The sequence below is a fragment of the Agelaius phoeniceus genome, chromosome 1 (assembly GCF_051311805.1).
Source record: "Agelaius phoeniceus isolate bAgePho1 chromosome 1, bAgePho1.hap1, whole genome shotgun sequence".
Taxonomy (NCBI): Eukaryota; Metazoa; Chordata; class Aves; order Passeriformes; family Icteridae; genus Agelaius; species Agelaius phoeniceus.
In genome coordinates, this window is record NC_135265.1 from 63,605,581 (window position 1) to 63,624,236 (window position 18,656).

The following is an 18,656-nucleotide window of genomic DNA, read 5'->3' on the forward strand; positions in this document are numbered from 1 at the left end:
GGGAACAGAGAAGCTTAGTCCATTTTAAAGAGTTTTCATTAAACTATCCTGCCCTTCTGCTGCATGCACATAAATGACAGTACTGATGTGCAACAGTAATGTCAGCAGGTAAATTGAGTGTTAATGCTTGTGTTAATGTTTCTGAGCATGCCCCCTATAAAAAGGAGATGTTTCCAAAATCCTGATGGGTCTGACGTGAGCAGAGTGCTGAGTCAGGGAAAAAACTCAACTAACTGCAAGTGCTCATTTGACAGCAATGGATTTTGTGGTATGCCTCAACGAGACATTTAAAATTTCACTCATAATTTTATGAAATGTCTCTCATTTAAGTTGTCAAAGCCTGACAGGCTTGTTAACAGCATCAAGGGGTGAATGGTCCTTCATCTTCTTGCTCTTGCTCAAATGAATGATCAATGAACAAACTAAAGCTGACAGCTGCTGCAAAGATATCAAGAATTAAAGGAGATGCAGAAGATGTGTTCTACTCCTCCCTGTCTAATTCAGCCTAAAGAATTTGATATTCATTTCAAGAAAAGGTTGGAAAAGCAAGAACAGCAGTAACTTTAATCCTGTCTTTAAGTCCAGCTTTTCTGCCCACTCCAAGCAAGGTCCACTTGACAGGAACAAGGCAGGGCAGCTCATGAGACTGGGATCCACTAGTTTTTTTCTGTTTCCAGGGTCTTCTTCCACCAGGAACCCAGGAGCTAAGAATCCATTAATGGAATAAACATGAAAGGCTATCAGAGTGTCCCCAGGATTTACACAATATCTTGACAAATTTGATTGTAGGAACAGAAAAACAAGTATTTTTCTTAATTGTCCTCCATTAAAATGCCAGTATTTTTTTTGGATATCGTTAGCTCTCACTTTAGCTTAATGTCTTCAGTCCATGTCTAAGTTTCCCCAAATTTTCCTGTAAAAAAAGTGGTGACGCACATGAAATACAATGATTTTTCACAGCATATCAATACTTGCTGAAAGCCAATTTTGACTTTCAAGATGTACTTGAAACTTCATTCTAAGAATTAATGAGGGAACCAAAGCATGTTACATGAATAAACGACCAGTCAGATTGGCTAAATTTAGAACATTAGATTACAATAAGCCAAGTGAATGGCATGCAAACCAAAGTGACTCCAGTCTCAGGAAGTGTAATACACTGGGGGGACACACAAAAGGACATGGGGAACCTCTGTATAGCCTGCTCAGGAACATTTTGGGATCAGGAAGTCAGACATCATTAAATAAATGATTCCTTAGAAGTTATTCAGCTCTCTCCTAGCAAGCCAGCAATGTCTACACTGCAGTTATTAGATGCTTGGCCAAACTGATAAACTTCAGTGATGAGGTAAAAGGCCTGGCATATTAGGGGAGAACAATGGACTTCATTTCTCTGAAGTTTGGCAGGACCTTCGGCATTGTGTCCCCTAACACTACTTGCATAACATTCAGCAAACTGATGAACTACATAGTAAATAAAAGGACAGTTACCTGTCAATTTACAGGTGGACTGTAAACTGGCAGAACTACCAGGCTCAAAGGTTTGTGATGTGGCTGGCATGTCCAGCTGGAGGCCAGTTACTTTTTTACTGTGAGGGTAATTGAACAGTTGAATAAACTGCCCAGCGAGGATGTGGAGTTTGCCTCCTTGGAGACACTGAAAGCTTCAGTGGGCACAGCCCAGAGGACTGAGTTCTAGTTCACACTGCTTTGAGAAGGGGAGTTGGAGTAGATGACCTCCAGAGATCCTTCCCCACTTCAGCCATTCTGTGATTCTGTGACAGCCCCATCTTTGTCTATACCTTGAAGGTATTGGCATACTGAATGTTTGTCGCTTTTATTCGAGGAATGGCACCATCAGTCAGTGTTTTTTACAGAAAGTGTATCAGTTTATTGTAATTTCCTTGACATGTAAGCTGAATTTACAACTCTATTGCCATCCTTATTTTTCCCATTTCTTACTTCAACTTTGCAGAGTGGTCTCTAATGAATAAAGTCTATAGAGTATCTTACACAATGAGAAAAGGGAAGAACCGATTACCCTTTATTGAGAAAGAGTAATTTTGAAAGCTGCATTTGTAACCTAGTTCTGTTGAGTCAGCACAAAGCCTTTCTTTGTTGCAGAGTAGTTTGTTTGCAGTGTGTACCACAGTGTCCTTTGTAAGCATGCCATATATAAGGTCTGGTACTCCTATCCCAGGGTTAGCAGCTCTGCATGGTGCCACAGTCCCAGGAGAAACTCAGACATGGAAAGCCATTTTCAGGAGCTCCATTTTCCTCCTGTTTTGTAATGCCATCCATCTCTGGCAATCACCAATGGTGGATATTTCTTTTGTGCCTCTGCCTGCTCCTCCTGTAACTATATATAATGCAAAAGAGTAATTTCCTGATCTGTGGGGTTTTACTACAGGCAGATGCAATTTCTAAGTGCAGTGGTAGGTCTCAAATAAAGGATAGATCTCTTTCCCCTATAGTTTTAGGACTTGAGACAATCCACAGACTGGCCTCTTAATGCCTCAGTCCTGATTCAGATATTCCCCTAAACCAATCTTTTTCCATGTCCCCCAGGACAGATGCAACACTGCCACAGTTGTGACACCTCATGTCAGTTCTGAAAAAATTTGCATGGCTGCTACAAAGAGATCTCAGCTAACCACCAGAAAAATATCGCACTGAACTTCAGATAGAAGCAAAATTGACACATGATTGGGGATAAGAGAGTGGCAGAGACAGCAGGGGAGAGAGAAGTGCTCATGAAAGACTTCAGAGTGCAGGGAATTCATTCTTGATGATGAGAAGGCCTTGAGGAACGCAACCTAAAAATTATTGCATTGTTGTAAGAATGAGAAAAAAATCACTCATTACTACAAAAGCATCACAGGGCTATTCAAGCACATTGAAAGCTTTTCTGAAAACATGCCTTCTGGCAAGTTTTTGAGCTACAGGATTTTTTGGTTTTTTTACACATTTCAATTTTCCCCACCATGTTACCTGTTATTTAATGTCATTCTAAATATACATATATAAATTCAAGTATAAATATGTGTATGTATGCATGTGTGTATGCAAGGATATAACCATATGAGCATATCTTTATTTATATCCTGTGTGCATGTGTCCAACTACTATAGCAGAATTCTTCAGATGCAGAAATATTTTGCAATCCATTAATTTTTGCCTTCTTCCTCCACTTGTTACACCAGCACCAATTAACTTACAGGGACTATTTCTAGTGCAGTGGTTCTCAATTGAGGCAGCAGCAAGCTCAAAATAATTTTAGGCCAATATTTAGGCAAAGTTGTGAGCTAAAACAAACAGAGGGCATGTGTATTTGTATATGAGGCTCATCCTGCCCTGCACCGCTGCCCAGCTGCTAAGTGAATCCCCAACTATAATCCCAGAGTGAAGCAGGATGTTGGGGAGCATGGAGACAGGGTGCTCTTCAGCATCCCATGAGATGCATCTAACAACAAGCAAGCCATGCTGCTTGCCAGTGCCTGATGCTGATGATAAGCATCTATGTTGGGAAATGGAGATGTGGCTGCATAGAAAAAGTTGGAGCTAAGCCCCTCTGGGCAGGGATGCCCCATCTGTTCCCAAGAACCACACTGCCCCATCCAAGGCTTCAGGGCAGCACAGGGCTGAAACACTCCTGGGAATATCACTGGTGGGCAGGGAATCAAACAGGTCACTCAGCCCTCTTCAACCCACCCAGAGCATGTGCTGAAGTTAGTCACTACCAGTAGCTGCTATATTTATAGAGGGATGTCGTAAGTTTGACGTAAGACACGATTTGTTTTTTCTGTACAGCAGGGCAAAGGTGCCTTTCTCCTCCCCTTCTTCAGTTTTTGGATAAACCCTTACTTGTTTTCACAGGAACATTAGCTCAAATCTGCTGCTACTGTGCACAGCCGATAAAACTATTGCTTGGAAAGACCATATGTCACATGGAACTACTCAAGAGGCATAAAGCCCTGCTTTTTGCCAATCCTTTAAAGATACGATTTTATGCTCAGTTAAAATGGAAAAGAGCATTATGTTTAAAGATAAACCCATTTATTGTGCAGCCACTTTGCTAAATTCTGTCACCAAATTACTTGTTAGTAAGACATTTGGACTGTCTTTAAAAAAAAAAAAAGTTGTTGCACATCACTTTCTCCTTGTTTATCAGTTGCTATGACAATGCTAATGACAATATCACCACAGAGAAGGACTAAAACCTTTTACTAGAGAGAAGAAAAGGAAAAATCAGTTGTGAGGAGAAAGTTCCCTTTATTAAAATACTTCTTGTTACCCTCCTTGACCCAGGTAGTTGACCAATATTCAGGGTCCCTACAGGTTGTTTCTGTTTGGAGAACAAATGGATGAAGGAGTGAATTGAGCTTTTTAATGTGCGCCTGTTTGTTTAGAAAGACTGTACACAATGTCCCGTTACTCTGGTCACAGCGGGAGCCAAAACAATAGTCAGTGTTTTCTCTTTTCACACTTTCAAGCTTCTTTTGAGCCACAACTCAAGTTATCTCTCTCTTAGGTTTCTCTCAAGGTCAGGCTACAAGGGTTTTCCTTGCTGGCTCCAGCGTGTCCTTGCTACTTGCTATGTCTGCTTCTCTGATGTTTCTGCTGTCACTTTCTGAGTTGCTCTATTTCATCATATGCCACCTTGTTCCCAGCCTTTGCAGTTGGATCCTGGAGAAGTGCCTCAGCCCCCACAGTTCAGCACTGTAGGCATGTGTGCTGTGGTACGTAGGGTGTGGAATGTTACGGTGCAGCTCCTGGAGTCTCAATGAGGATGTCCCAAAAAGAAGGCAGTTCTTTTCCTAGGAAAAGGAAGCTTTCTCACCCACCATCTTCTGCAAGGTTTCATGGCTGACTTTCAGCATAACACCGAATTTATTTCCAACAGTGTATTTTTGCTCCCTGTCAGATCAGTTTCTCCACAGTAGTGCTATAAGGTGGGGGAGCAGAAAATATGTTACTATTTCCTAACAAAACAGCCTCTGATGCAACTATAATAAAGTTGTGAAAAAGTCCTACAGGAGTTAAACAGATTTGACAGCATTTAATTTCCATAAATTTAGGGCCTGATCCTGCTTTTCTTTTGCTAATGAGTACTAGAGGGAGATAAGGCATGATTTTTTCAGAAAAACTAAAGACAAAAATAATGCCCCAGCAACAAAAGACAGGTGTGGGATTGAGCTGTTGGGATGTTTTTATGGCCAACAGAGGTAATTTCAGCATTCCTGCTCTGGGTTAGACCCACCTTTGCTGTGACCAAAAGGTCTCCTGTCCAGGCCTGACTGAGATACACAGACACTGCCTCTGGCAGTAGCTCTGCTGCTGGCCATTGGGGCTCTTTGATTGCAACAAAGGTTGCATACAGCATAATCTCCACTCAGACAGAGAAAGGTCTTTGATTTTGAACAGCAAAAACTCATAATAGTTGCATTTTCTTTTGCTTTTAAGGAAACAGACACCAGCCGTTTAAATTTATCTCATGTTTATGCCAGGGTTATTAACATGGACCATTCAACACATAAGGAAACTGCTTCTAGTTGTTCTCAGGCATGACACATCTCTAGTTTTCATACACTTTCTTTTTACCATTTCTTCCATAAACCCAGCTTCCCACCTTCATATTTATGTAGGTGATGGATGGTCTGTGGTGGGGTTCAGTGTAGACTCTGAATGACAAAGATCCTCTGGTATGACCTCATAGACCTCTAACTTTGGAAACAACTCCTTCACTACCACAGATGAATTATAATTATCTGAAGACCCCAGCATCACAAATGATGTCTTTGGCCACATTCACAGCACTAATATAATACTTTGGCACTGATGAGACAGTCAGAAGTTATCCTTCTAGACTGTGTTGTCACCCATTAAACTGGGGTGGGCATGGACCTGTCAGAACTGGTGAACTTCATGCCATGAAAAACCTCTGAATTCAATAGAACCTCATTTAAAAGTTATGTCATATGCCAGAACAGAGGGTGGTTGCACCTTTAATTAAAAACCTCAGGCTATCCACTCATGCAGCCAGTCCTTAATCCCTAGGAAATGCCCTTTGCTGAGACCATTATTTCTCAATTAATAGATAGTGAACAGTATATATTTAGTTTAGCCTTTGAAACATATATTTGGTTTAGCCTTGGAGAAAAGGGGATGAGTTTTCTCCAAGCACTGTAGAGAGTAAACATCTCTTTTTATGAAGCATCCTGTTATGGGTATACTCTATGAAAACTAAAGTGAATGATTCTGCTGAGCTCTTAGCAGAAGATGGAGTTTGGAATAGTCATATCTTCTGAACACAGGTTGGAATAGTCATGTCTTCTGAACACAGGTCTTCTGAACAGTAGGAAAATGGATTTGGATGTGTACAACTACTGTTGTACAGTAGTTGGATTTGGAGGGCAGGAGCAAGGGGGAGTAATTAATTCTTACCTTAAAACTTTGAAGGAAACAGTTCAAAAAGCTCTAGTAAGATTGTCACAATAAGATTGCCAAAAGAGGCTTTAGGTATTCTCAGGTTTAGAGGTTATTAATTTCTTACATTTTCCATAAATTGATGGTCACAAGGTCAGAGTCTTAGGAAAATATCTCTCCTCTCAAGCAAGTATCTTTAACAATCCACTTTGCAACAATTATTCTCTGTCAGAACAAGGATTTGAGAATGTCACTCAACCCTGAACCTGTAGATCAATCCTAGATTTGTACAAACTGGTACATGTCCCAGTGTGATCCAGGCTAGAGGGGAGCACTCAAGCTTATTTCTATTGAACCTGCCATGTGACTGGTCTTTATGCTGCCTGTATCCTTACACTGACCTTTTGCTGGCTACAAGACAACAGTCAGTCTCAGTCAGCATAAAGCTGGGTGTTGAAGATAACCCTTGAACATTTTTGGAACCAGTGCAAACCCAATGTCAGCACTTGCAGTACAAGTCTAGCTGAGATATATTTTATGGCATAGAGGGAGCACTGGAACTGGACTTAAAGCACTGAGCCACAGCCTCAGAAGCATGGTCTAAATGTAAGGCCTTATGAGGCCGTTTTGCCTCAATCTCTCCTTTTGGATGTGTTCCACTTTGCTCACAATTATTTTTGCTCTCACTGAGTCAGAGAGCATGCGACTAACTCTTCAGTGAAGGGTTCAGGGCACTTGCTGGAGAGGGCAAACACAAGGACTTCAGCACAGACTGAGGCACCTCAGTAAAGTAGAACAACATCAACAGGAGCAATAAGCCACCTCCAGCCCCACAGCACTCACTGGCCTGCTTAGCCACACATTTTTGGAGGGGGACTCATGGAGGAGCATTTAAGGTAACTGATATCCCCACCCCCTCGCTCTAGCTGAGACCACTGACCCTGAGGGAGGAGGGTTCAGTCTCATCCTGTTCTTTCCTACCCAGCCACCACATGTGTATCCCACTCCTTTCCAGTGCAAGCTATAAGAGCTCTGTGGCTCTGGGCTAGTGCAGCAACCCCACAGTGAGGTTCCAAACAGCTCACTGCACCCTCCTGCCTGTGTCCTGCATCCTGCTTGCATCCTTACTCTGTAACTATTTTGTTCTGTTTATGGCACCTGGTTTAAGGCTGCCAGGTACCTTGGCAGGCAGTTTCCCCCTATCCTAACCTGACTGGTAGCACCTGACTGACAAAATTCATGTCAGGATCTCCTTTGTGCCACCAGTGAACATGCTGTCAGGATTAATTTAAAGATCCTCCATGTTTAAAGAGGCCAGAGAGGTGGTTTATTCCTTCCTTCATCCTTACACCTTCCTCCCTTTCTATCAGGAACACCGTTTGCTGCTAAACTAATGTTCGCAGCAGTTATTATCAGCACACTGACCTGGGACTTGCCATCATCCCATGAAAGCAATCTGACCCTCAGCTTTGTTAGGAGTGATCTAGTTCCAGGTTTTTATTCAGTGACATATTCTCAGTTTTGCTCTTGCTGATCATAAGCAGCTTTTTGGTGAAAATCAGTACTCTTGATACTTAGTTAAAGCCACCTCTTGTTTAACCCCACAGGCCAAAAGCCTCCTCAGTCAAAGCCTGTGACCCCTGAACATTAGGTTAGACTCAATAGACTGTGTGTAGTCACTAGTTATAGCAATGCCTTTCTTTGGGAGTAAAATATTAACACACTCCTGTGGGAAAAGAAAATTCTGACTTGATGATAGCATTTCACACTTACTAAACAAAAAGCGAGGTAGAGCAAAATAAGGCCCTTGTTCTTCTGCTTAGTTATTATTCCTGACTAAAAGTGTTTGCTCAAAAAGTCACTGCAAAGTCTTTTTTCAGTCCCATATGCTTAAAATTATCACTGTTTTGAAAAACTGACATCAGCTGCTTGTGCCCTGCTTTGTTGTCTACAATCTTCCAAAGACCATTTAGCAAAAGTCCTGGAAAACCCAGTCGTGTGGCACGTGTTTTCTCTTCTCTTTCAGAACAGTTCTATTATTCCACTTTTGAAGGGTTTGATATTTTGTTCCTATACTGATTTAGAAGCATCTGCTAATAAATTGACAGGTTGTGACACCTTCCCATAATTTTAGAGCTTTTTCACCCTAGCTACTGAGTGCTGCTTTTATGGTTTCAGAAGGCTTTTTGTTCACACAGCTTCCATCTTGAGTAGCTCATTGAATGGGGTTGTCAAGACAGCTATGTTTCATGTACATTTTTCCTGGAACTGAATTCAGTGTTGCCTATAAAATTATAATTCCTCTGTCTGCAGCAGGTTTCATTCTGCAATGGCTAGCTTTTGATTTCTGTGATTTCTCTACTGCTAGCATCAAATCTATTTAAAATACTTTCATAAGGAGATTGTTTTTATTGGTTGCACTTGAAATTAATTTTATTCAGTATGTTACCATCTTTCATTACACACCTAACAAATCTAGGTTCATCATTTACTCTGTGTTGTACCCAGTGCATTCACTAGGAATAGAATGTCTGAATATCTGTATCCAGAAAATGGGAAACTAGTTGTGATTAGAGCCTTGTTACTACTCTTTAACATTTGCATCGTGGCACTACTCAGAGGCCCTGGCGAATGAAGCTCTGTTTAGCTTGGATGTGTGAGTATCTATATGAAAAGTGAGCATGTACTCTAAATAATCATTGGCAGATCAAATAAGTCTTTGCTAAATGCAGCTTGCCAGCAACGTTGTTTTTCTTTGTCTAAGATGTGAACCCCTGCGTTTCTTCTGCCTCCAGGAAGGTGTCCTTACAGCGAGGCTTTTTTTCTATTTTTGGTTGGCAGACTCCTGCTCTATGGCTTACTTCTAAGGGAGGTCAGTGAAAAGTAACCAGACAAGCAAGACTAATGTCAGCCTGTTGGTGTAAACTGGTCACACAAAGATTAATATTTGCTTCAGTCACAATAAAAAATAAAATTAAAAAAAAATTTAAAAGTGTAGAAAACCACCAATTTAAAGATTTCACACACTGTCTTTGTATAAGTCATTGTTTTAAACTTAGAAATATTTTTTGTTTTCCCTGACAGAAAGTGACTGAGAGCACTGAACAAGGGTCCAGAGCAAAAATATCAAGTAAAAATGGTAGGCACAGGTAAGGTCTGATTTTCTGGTTCTGCATGACAATGTTTGAACTTGGGCATACAGAAGAGGTAATCAATTAAAAGCAATCCACTGATTCTTTCCTAAGGCTCACTGAGACTTACCTGATGTCCAGAAGTCTGAAATCTGTACTAGCCATATGTCTTTTCCTCAGCCTTCCTCCATAAGTGCACCTGCAAGTATGGAAATGGAAACCTGTTTGCTGGGACAATGGATGAGACACAGCACCCATTCAGCCACTTTTCACCTGGGGGCTGCTTAGGGGGAAGTCTGAAAAGTCAGGTAGAACACCCAAACCTTTTGAAAACCAGGCATGACAAGAACCGGGATCTCTTTTTATCAAAGACTGCTGGCAATGTAGTTCAGGACGTGGAGGGCAAAAAATAGTTAATCTTTCACAAAATTTCCTATTTCTAATTGCAAATTCTAGACACATTTTAAAAATCTGAATGTTACTTTGAAAGCTAGTTTAAAATGTTATATTAATAGCTAAGTTTTATACGGATATCTTCACACTATATATTCACATATTCATAACTAGCTGGTGTTGTGTGCAGTATTATTACTTACGTGGTAATAGGGCAGTTGAAAAATGGTTTAATTCTACTGGCATATCACTAAGGACTCCTCCTATCTGGTACCAAAATAACTGCAATACTCATAAATCTCCTATTTGTTTTGTAATGAAATAACATTGACAGCCTCCGCATTACAACACAAACAGGAAGCACTCTGTACTAAGAAAGAAGACAGTTATACCAAGTGGATATCATTATCTTTATCTGTCACTAATTTATCTGTTACTAATTGCTTAATAATTTTTGAAAGAACACTTTAAAAAATGTATATAAAAAAGTGAAATTTTAAAAAAATCTTTCTCATCTCTGAATTAGACTTTTAAAATGGCTATAATTTCTGGATTTTCCTAAATTAAAAATAAAATCTTAACTATTTCCAGTGAAATATAAAATCAGAACTTCCCCCAGCTACAAAGAAAACAAAGACTTTTAGTAGCATGTTGCTGATCTTGTTACCAATTTTGTGTTTGGATGTGTTTTTTTGGTGGTACCATAAATAATAGCTTACATTCTAAATACTTCCATTTTGAATTATATGCCAGGTCAAATTCTGCTTTTATTATGCATTAAGCACTTATGCTAGCTCAGAGGAATTTTGGGGATTCTATCCATCATAAAACTGGGACAGATTTTGCAGTCTCCTATCTATTTTATTCTACCTTCCTTTTTTTTAATGACTTACATTAAAAGCATCGCCTTAGAAACACCACAATATGATGACCTCTCACCTGATTTTCCACTTTTTTCACACCTAAATTACTGGACAAAGACTTTAACAGTAGATCCCTGGTGAATTTCCTTTCCATCAATATGGATCAGTTCTATCACACTCCACGTCAGACAATTTGGGTAAGTTTTAGAAGAAGCTGAGAAGTTGTTTCTTGTTTTGGTTTCTATTACACTTCTATGCAGTGTATAAGTTATTTATGGTATTCATTCTGATGCTTTATTAAATCATTGCACTTTCATGTTTTTTCTTGGTTGTTTGACCTTGTATGATATCTAGCACTCAAGAGTGGTGTGAGAAGGGACATTTGTATCTTATTTTGTGTTTAGAAGGGGGAATTCTGCTTTGGGTCTATTGTGGCTGTTGACAAACACTGACAAGGACAGCCCTGGCCAGTTAACCTTTTGCAAAGTTATGCCAAACCAATTAGAGAAATACCAAATCAATTAGAGAAATCCAATATAAAGCATTCATCTTCAGCTTCCCTGTTGCTAAATATTTTTGGCAGCTTTTTTCCCCACAGTATCTTCCTAAGCAAGCACACCAGTAAAAGACACCTCACTTGCATATCCTGATATTTTGCACACCTTTCCTTCTCTCACCACCTACAACTGTTTGCCCAATGCCAACACATATTTTGTGAGATCTGTGGTTGATGGCTGAAAACCCTCCCAACCTCCAACTGCTATTTGCGATGTGATTAGACAGGTCAAGTTTAATTTCAGCACTGTGCATGAATCTGTTATCCAATCATCCTAATGATACACTACTCAAACTAGCAGTGGGGCTGAGGATGGAAAGAAAACCTTGATTGTAAGTTGTCTGCCAGTGATTGGAGTTTGTTATGAAAGAACACTAATGCAATCATCCTTGGCTCCCTTCGCCAAAGGTAGGGAACGTTCATATCTCTTCATTGTCACTGGACCTGGAGCTGTGTGACAGATGAGTAAAGGTATGCCAGAAAGAATGCAGCACTGTGGGAGGGACTGCTTTTCCTCAGCGTTAAGGCAAGGGTATATGCTTAATCACATCAGATTTAAGAATATTTTAAGAAATATTTTATTTTAAGAATACCATCTTTCCAAATATTTTAAGAAAATACCATCTTTCAGGTAGAAGATACAGCCCCTCCTCAGCTGAATATTGCTCTCCAGGTTACATAATCCAGCCTGCTGAATCAAGAAACCACCAGTGGCAGTTCCAGATAACTTGTTTTGGTTTGCCATTTCATCACTAGTTGCAGGTGCTTGAGGTGCTCCCATGTTTAGTGGAAGATGCCTCCTTGCAGGAGCACAGCTTCCTGGATGGCATACATGCCTTGCTGCACACCCTGCCAGGGCCTGAGCACCTCCCAGTAAACAGCCCTCCAGCCAGCATGATGTGCTCCTTGATAAGGGAGGAATCACTGCCAGATCAAGACAGCAATGGTGAGATGCAGGAACAGGCTGAATCAGCACAGGCAGATCAAAACGTCAGCACAGCCATCACATCTGCACACTAAAGTTTCTTGCAGGGAAGTGAAATAGCTCGAGAAGGGAACTCTTTGCCTCCAGTTTTCATAATGCCACTCCAGAGGTGCTCTGTATGCACACTTTGCCTCTTTGAGACTCTTTGGAATGTCTGTTATCCATGGGAAAAAACCCTTTCCCAATACAGACTATAAGCAGAGGCACCAGAGTCAAGCAGGAGCATTGGAACACTTGTGTTACAGTGAACTAGAGCCTTTATTTGTAGCTGTCTTTTGACTGCATCTCCCATCCCTGTTTCCAGAATACTTCCTTGTCCTTGAGTGTGCCAAACACAAAATTTGGCACTAAGAGCTGACTTCTGAGACAACATAAATTGACAGATTACCTTCTTTTTTAAGAGGCCCCACTTATTCCATTCTTCCCAGAGCCAAGCACTGGTGTGCAGTCATGTAAGAATAAAATACACTCTCTTTTAAATCACTTTTCATTTCTGTGCTGGGGTTGTTCTGGCTATATAACCTCTGAGCTGCTGGCAGCATGGTCTTTTGCCCACCCAGGCTCTACCCACAACAAACTACAGGGGCAATACGTTTATGAGAAAAGCTCAGCCTTCAAACACAGAGGAAAGGGATCAGACAACTGCTGGCTCCAGGCAAGGACCTACCAGGGCTCCCTCCATGACCTTGAGCAAATAACAGAATTACAGAATTGTAAAGGTTGGAAAACACTACTAAGATCACGGAACTCATCTCTTACTACCCCAGCCTCCTCAGTGGTAAAACAGGCCCCAATACCCTATATCAGACATCTGAGCAAACCTAATCATCTCATAATACTAATTCTGTAGTTTTACTTATTTCATAGAATTTCAGAATGGTTTGGGTTGGAAGGTACCCTAAAGATCAATTAGTTCCAACCCTTCTGCCATGGACAGGGACACCTTTCACTAGCCCAGATTGCTCAGAGCCCCATCCATCCTGACCTTGAACACTTCCAGGGATGGGGCATCCACAGCTTATCTAGGCAACCTGTGCCAGTGCTTCCCCATCCTTACAGTATATATTTTCTTCCTAATAACCAATCTAAAACCACCATCCTTCAGTTAAAAGCCATTCCCATTCCCCCTTGTTCTATCACTACATGCTGTTGTTAAAAGTCCCTATCCAGCTTTCTTGCAGGCCCCCATTAAGTACTAAAGGTGCTATAAAGGTGTTATATATAAAGGAAGATGCTGTTAAGTCTCCTTGGAGCCTTCTCCCTCCTAGGCTGAACAACCCCAACTCTCTCAGCCTTTCCTTGCAGGAGAAGTGCTCCAGCCCTCTGATCATCTTGCTGGCGCCCCTTTGAACTCCTTTAAACAGGTCCATGCCCTTCCTCAGCCCATTCACAGCACTCCCAGCTTACTAATACTTAACAACTTACTCTCCCTACAATATTTACCGACAACGATGTGGCAAAAACTGACTGGAAAAAAAATATATTAAAAAAAAAAAAAATCCGATGTCTGAGCCTGAGGCTGTAACCTCTTTTCGGTGATGGGGTGCGGGGGAGGATAACCCACACTACCTCAGAGAGCTGGAAAGACGTTCCGCCCATTCCCCAGCCTCACCCTGCCTCCCCCTGACAACACACACCTCCTCAACTCGTCAAGATTCCCGCAAAAACACCCCGAGGGAGAACTGCTCTGGTGCGTACTTGAATCGCTGGCAACGAAGGGGTGTTGGGTGCAAGAGGGACGTTCGGTGCAATGAGGGATGCCTGGGGCGAGGATGGGTGCTTGGGGCAAGGAAGCTGAAGAGGAGCTTTCTCCTCAGGTCTTAAGGAAAGGAAAGAGCTTTTTTAACAGGGACGGAGGTGGGTTTTTTTAAAAGGTAAGGGATGGATCCTGCCCGCCCTCCTTGGCGCGGCCCCCGCCGCCCCCCGGCCCTCAGGCGGCGGAGGCGCGGCCGCCGGGCTCCCCCTGGAGGCGGCGGGGGGCGGCGGCGCCGGGAGAGCGCCGCGGCTGGGGCGGCCGGGCTGCGGCCCTGGCTCGTTCGGCAGCTGGACTAGTGGTAATAATAAAAATTAAAGCAACGAAGACGTTGTTGTTGTTGTTATTTTGTGGAATCCACCAGTACTCGTTGCACGGACAGCCCCCCTTTAAAAGTCAAAAGGCTCTGGAACGGCGATAGCTGCCAGCCGGACAGGGCCCGTTGTCTCCCGGCGCGGCTTTCCCACGGAAAGCTGATCAATACCGGCCTCCTGCCGGCTTCAGCGTATCTGCGTGGGCTTTGCACGCCTGCGAAGTGCGGGGGTGCAGGATCGGCCGCGCTGCTGTTGAAGATAATGGACGGGAAAGGCCAGTCTTCTGCTGTGTGTGTACCGTGGTGACTTGTCCAGCACGGGAAGCGTGGCCACTGCCCCTCCAGGCTCACCTCAGCCAGCCGCCTGCAAAAGAGACGTGTGCTGCGACGGAAAAAAGGATCTGCAGTCCCTTGTTCGTGTGTTAAACGGCATCATGGAGTGGCTGACCATAGGAATAGGTCGCAGCTAGATGCATTGGTGGGTGGTGAAAAGCTGAAAAAAGTCTAGGCTTCATCTTAGAATGTATCTACATTATAAATAAATAAGGAGGAAAACTTCCATTGTCTGGACAGGCTGATGGTGAGGGTTTAGGCTGTCATAAGCCTCTGCATTTTGCTCCAGTCCCACAGAAGTGGGACCTGCAAACATATATCAGAGATTTCTGATTGATGAATTTCTGGTTATTAGAGAAGCCCTGGCTACTCAGGCTTTTGAGAGTGGGCACTGGGTCTGGAATTAACATCAGGAGGGAATCTGAGAGCAGTGAAACCTGTACCCCCTGCTTTTTGTCATGCTTTGGAGATGTGCTACCAAATCGTGCTCAGAGCAATGTCTGTGTTGCCTCAGTCTTCAAATCCTATTACAGGTGATTAAAATAATCTAGAGTTAACAAATTCCCAAATCACCCTACCCAAGTCCTTGTATGAAAGAAAGGGCATCATTTCCGACAGACTGGATGTGGAAAAATTAATTTCCTGGCATCCAAACATAAGAACAGCCATGCTGGTTGAGACAAGTCCATCCAGCCCAATAGCCTCTCTCAAACATAAACAACAGCTGATGCCTGGGGAACAGCATAAGAGAGGGGTAAGCACACAATGATAGTTCCCTGGCATGCTGTCCCAAACTCCAGCAAGCTGTGGCTCAGGGACTTCCCTGAGACAGATGTGGTATCTTTAAATTTAATAGCCCTTGATGGATTTTTGCTTCCATGAATTTGTGTAATTGCTTTTTGAACCCATATCAATTTTTGACATTGCAGCATCCTGTGACAATTAGTGGCACACTCCAACAAAGCAGGGTTTAAAGAAGAGCCCTTATTTTGTTTGTTTTGAACAGGCCTCCTAATAATTTCATCTGATGCTCCTAGTTCTTGTGGTATGAGAGTCAATTACAATCATTCCCTATTTGCCTTCTTGGTGCCATTCATGATTTTACAGATTTCTCTCATGTTCTCCCTCACATTTTGATTTTTCAGATATGTATTCTTCATCTGCTTTGAAATCCCAGTACAGAAGCCATGCCACAGTCTGGACCTTCCTCTTGCCCTTCTGTTACCATTTTGGAGCTAGCAGGCTTGAACAACACCATTTTCAGGGTGTAGGCACATCAGATGTATTTATATCAGAATGCAGCAGTGTTTTTAGCTTTGTTTCTTCTATACTAAATTTAAAATTTGATTTACTTTTTTGAACACTGCTGAGAATGGATCTGGCATTTTCATAAATATGTCTAGATTCACAGCTCTTCAAGGATTTCTTTTCTGAGAGCTAACAGCGAGTTCAGTACCTTCAACTCTGTATGTAAAGTCTGCTTTGCCCACTGGCACTACAGTACACATATCTATGTTGCCTTTTCTCTGTTTTATCACCCGATTACTCAGTATCATGAGATGATGTTTTTTGTCATGTGCCATGGTTTTTGCTACCACAAATAACGTCGTGTCACCCACAAGTTTGCCACCTTGCTGTTCAACCCCTTCCTAGTGTATGAGTCTGGCAGATGGGTTTGATACTTACTTAAGATCTTGGTAATATTAGAGGGCTGCTGGAGGAGGAAGTAGTGGGCAACTATTTCTCCTCTTTCCATCAGCACAGCTTGCATCTCACCTAGATTCGGATTGAGCCAGCTGCTCCTCAGGGAGGTGCTGGCAGGCTCTTTTTGACCCTGCAGCACATTTGGAGGGATGCTGGTGCACGCTGTCCGTCGTGCGCAGGGCCAGCTGTTCAGCTGACACAACCGATTTAACGGCTGGAGACGAGGAGCCAGCCATCATCACGGGCATGGGGACAGCTGACACGGAGGTGGGGTGGCTTCAGCTGGACACGGTGATGGAGACAGGTGGGGTGGTCTGAACAGAGTCTACGGGGCAGTGCTGGGTTGAGGGTGAACCTGCAGAGGCAGTGCCCATTCTCTGCCCACCTTGTGGTGGTGTCATTGTCGTTTCCTCCACGCAAGGTGTCAGGTATGTTTGTTATTAATAACAAGCAGGACTTTCAGAGGCAGGCCCCTGCTTCCTCGCTGCTTGTCAGTGCTGAGCACGGCCGGTCAGAGCGTGCTGTGAGCGCTGCTCGCACAGCCAGAGCTGTCCCCGGTGTGTCCCCATTCCAGCATGTCAGCCAAGCGTTTAAGACACCTGCTTCTTTTCGCTCCTGTGCTGGCCACAGACTAATAGGGACAAACGGGAAGAGGACCTAGCAGAATGCAGAAAATAATCGTCCTGTGCCAAAAGGGAATGTATGATCAAAACTACAATGGGCAGGCAAGCAGCGAGGCAGTGACCCGAGGCAGCACAATGTGTCAGGAAGAGAGAGCAGCAGCCCAGGGACAGCGACAGCCCAGAGCCTCAATTTGTAATGACTGTGTGGACCACATGCCAAAAAGTCTCTCCCCACCTCCTTGCTCCAGAGAGCTCTCCCAATGTTCTTAGCCACTTGGACATCACAAGAGAAAGAGCCTGCATGTTTCCAGCACATAACCAAAGGCATTTGCTTAAGCAAAGCACTGCCGTGCTTCGGCACTGCTGAACCTGCCTCTGACTCGGAGTGCTCCAAACACCTGTGAGTCAGACGATGGGAAATTCTCCCTGTCTTCACAAGCACAGATGAGTTTGAACCTTCTGGGCATTTTAGCAGTTTACCATCTGCACATATAACCTTTTTTCTGAGCACACTGAAGTCTTGTAGGAGGATGTTAAATCCAGGAACCAAAATAAGGAAACATGTTTACACCTGCTACATCTGTTCAAGAATTTCCAGCCTCTATTACACTTTTGACTTTCACATTCCCCCTCCTCCTCCTTCCTGTTTGGTCAAATGCCACCATGTTAAAAACAATCCTGTATTTTTCCCCCCAAGTCTCACAGACTTTCTATCAAATCTTGTGAAAACTTACAGCATATGAAAGAAGCTGTGAAATGGTCTAGCAACAGAAGCAAGTGCTGGCTGCAGTCTCTCTTCCTTATCCAGGATTTTCAGATACTGGGATTCACTGTGAACAAAAATGACATTAACTACATGAAATATGGTGATTTTAGTTTTTTTAAACTAGAATGAAAAATGAAGAATCAAACTGTTTCTGATACAGATTAAATCTTCCAGGAAACCAGGTACAATTAAAAAAAATTTAAAAATAGATTATGAAAAGCATTATAGCACACCAAAAAGGCAACACAAAGAAGATCTCTGTTAGCAGATGCCCCAGTCAGTTATAACTCATTTGCTATAGAAGACAAAACATACTAGTATCTTCTGTCAGAGGTGATCCGTTTCACTAAAAGAATTACCTGTATAATTGCAGCTACTGCCAAGTCAGACCCATAGATATGAAACATTTATGAAAAGGAAAAAGATTTCTTACTTGCTGGGAGATGATGGCAAAATAATTCCACTGAGCAGCATTCAAAGGAGATTTCATAATTTTCACCAAATTTTTTGTTAAGGATTTTACTGGGAATATTATAAAATATTTTGCAGTGAAGGAAGTACTTTGAATAAAATTAATTCGAGAATGTCCAGTAGCCCTTTATAACGATTCAAATGAAGGTATTGATTAGGAGGTTGACAAATAGAGCAAGAGATACAAAAAATACTGGATAAATTCAAACATTTTTCTCTGTGTAACCTGTTTTTTCTAATGACTTTTCTCTTAGAAGATTTAAATTGGATTTGTGAATATGTGAGTTGGATTATTAATAATATGGGCAAAGGGGTGGTACTGGGAAAAATGCCCTTGTC

General features: G+C 42.4%; 1 protein-coding gene and 1 long non-coding RNA gene across 5 annotated transcripts in view; one reads left to right on the forward strand and one right to left on the reverse strand.

The window, feature by feature from the left end:
- Positions 1 to 10,441, forward strand: part of LOC143694360 (uncharacterized) — a 77,574-nt gene extending 67,133 nt beyond the window's left edge. Inside the window, exon 5 of the long non-coding RNA XR_013182797.1 lies at positions 9,511 to 10,441. This is a non-coding gene — a long non-coding RNA (uncharacterized LOC143694360). The remainder of the gene's footprint in view (positions 1 to 9,510) is intronic.
- LOC143694357 (uncharacterized) overlaps positions 1,786 to 18,656 on the reverse strand; it is a 174,675-nt gene continuing 157,804 nt past the window's right edge. For all 4 annotated transcript variants that reach the window (XR_013182795.1, XM_077180274.1, XM_077180276.1 and 1 more), the window contains 3 exons: positions 17,815 to 17,910; positions 9,688 to 9,756; positions 1,786 to 4,945 (listed from right to left, as the gene is read on the reverse strand). Coding sequence is in view for 3 of the 4 variants with exons in the window: in XM_077180274.1 (XP_077036389.1) it covers positions 17,894 to 17,910 (17 nt within the window). In the remaining variant the exon portion in view is untranslated. The remainder of the gene's footprint in view (positions 4,946 to 9,687; positions 9,757 to 17,814; positions 17,911 to 18,656) is intronic.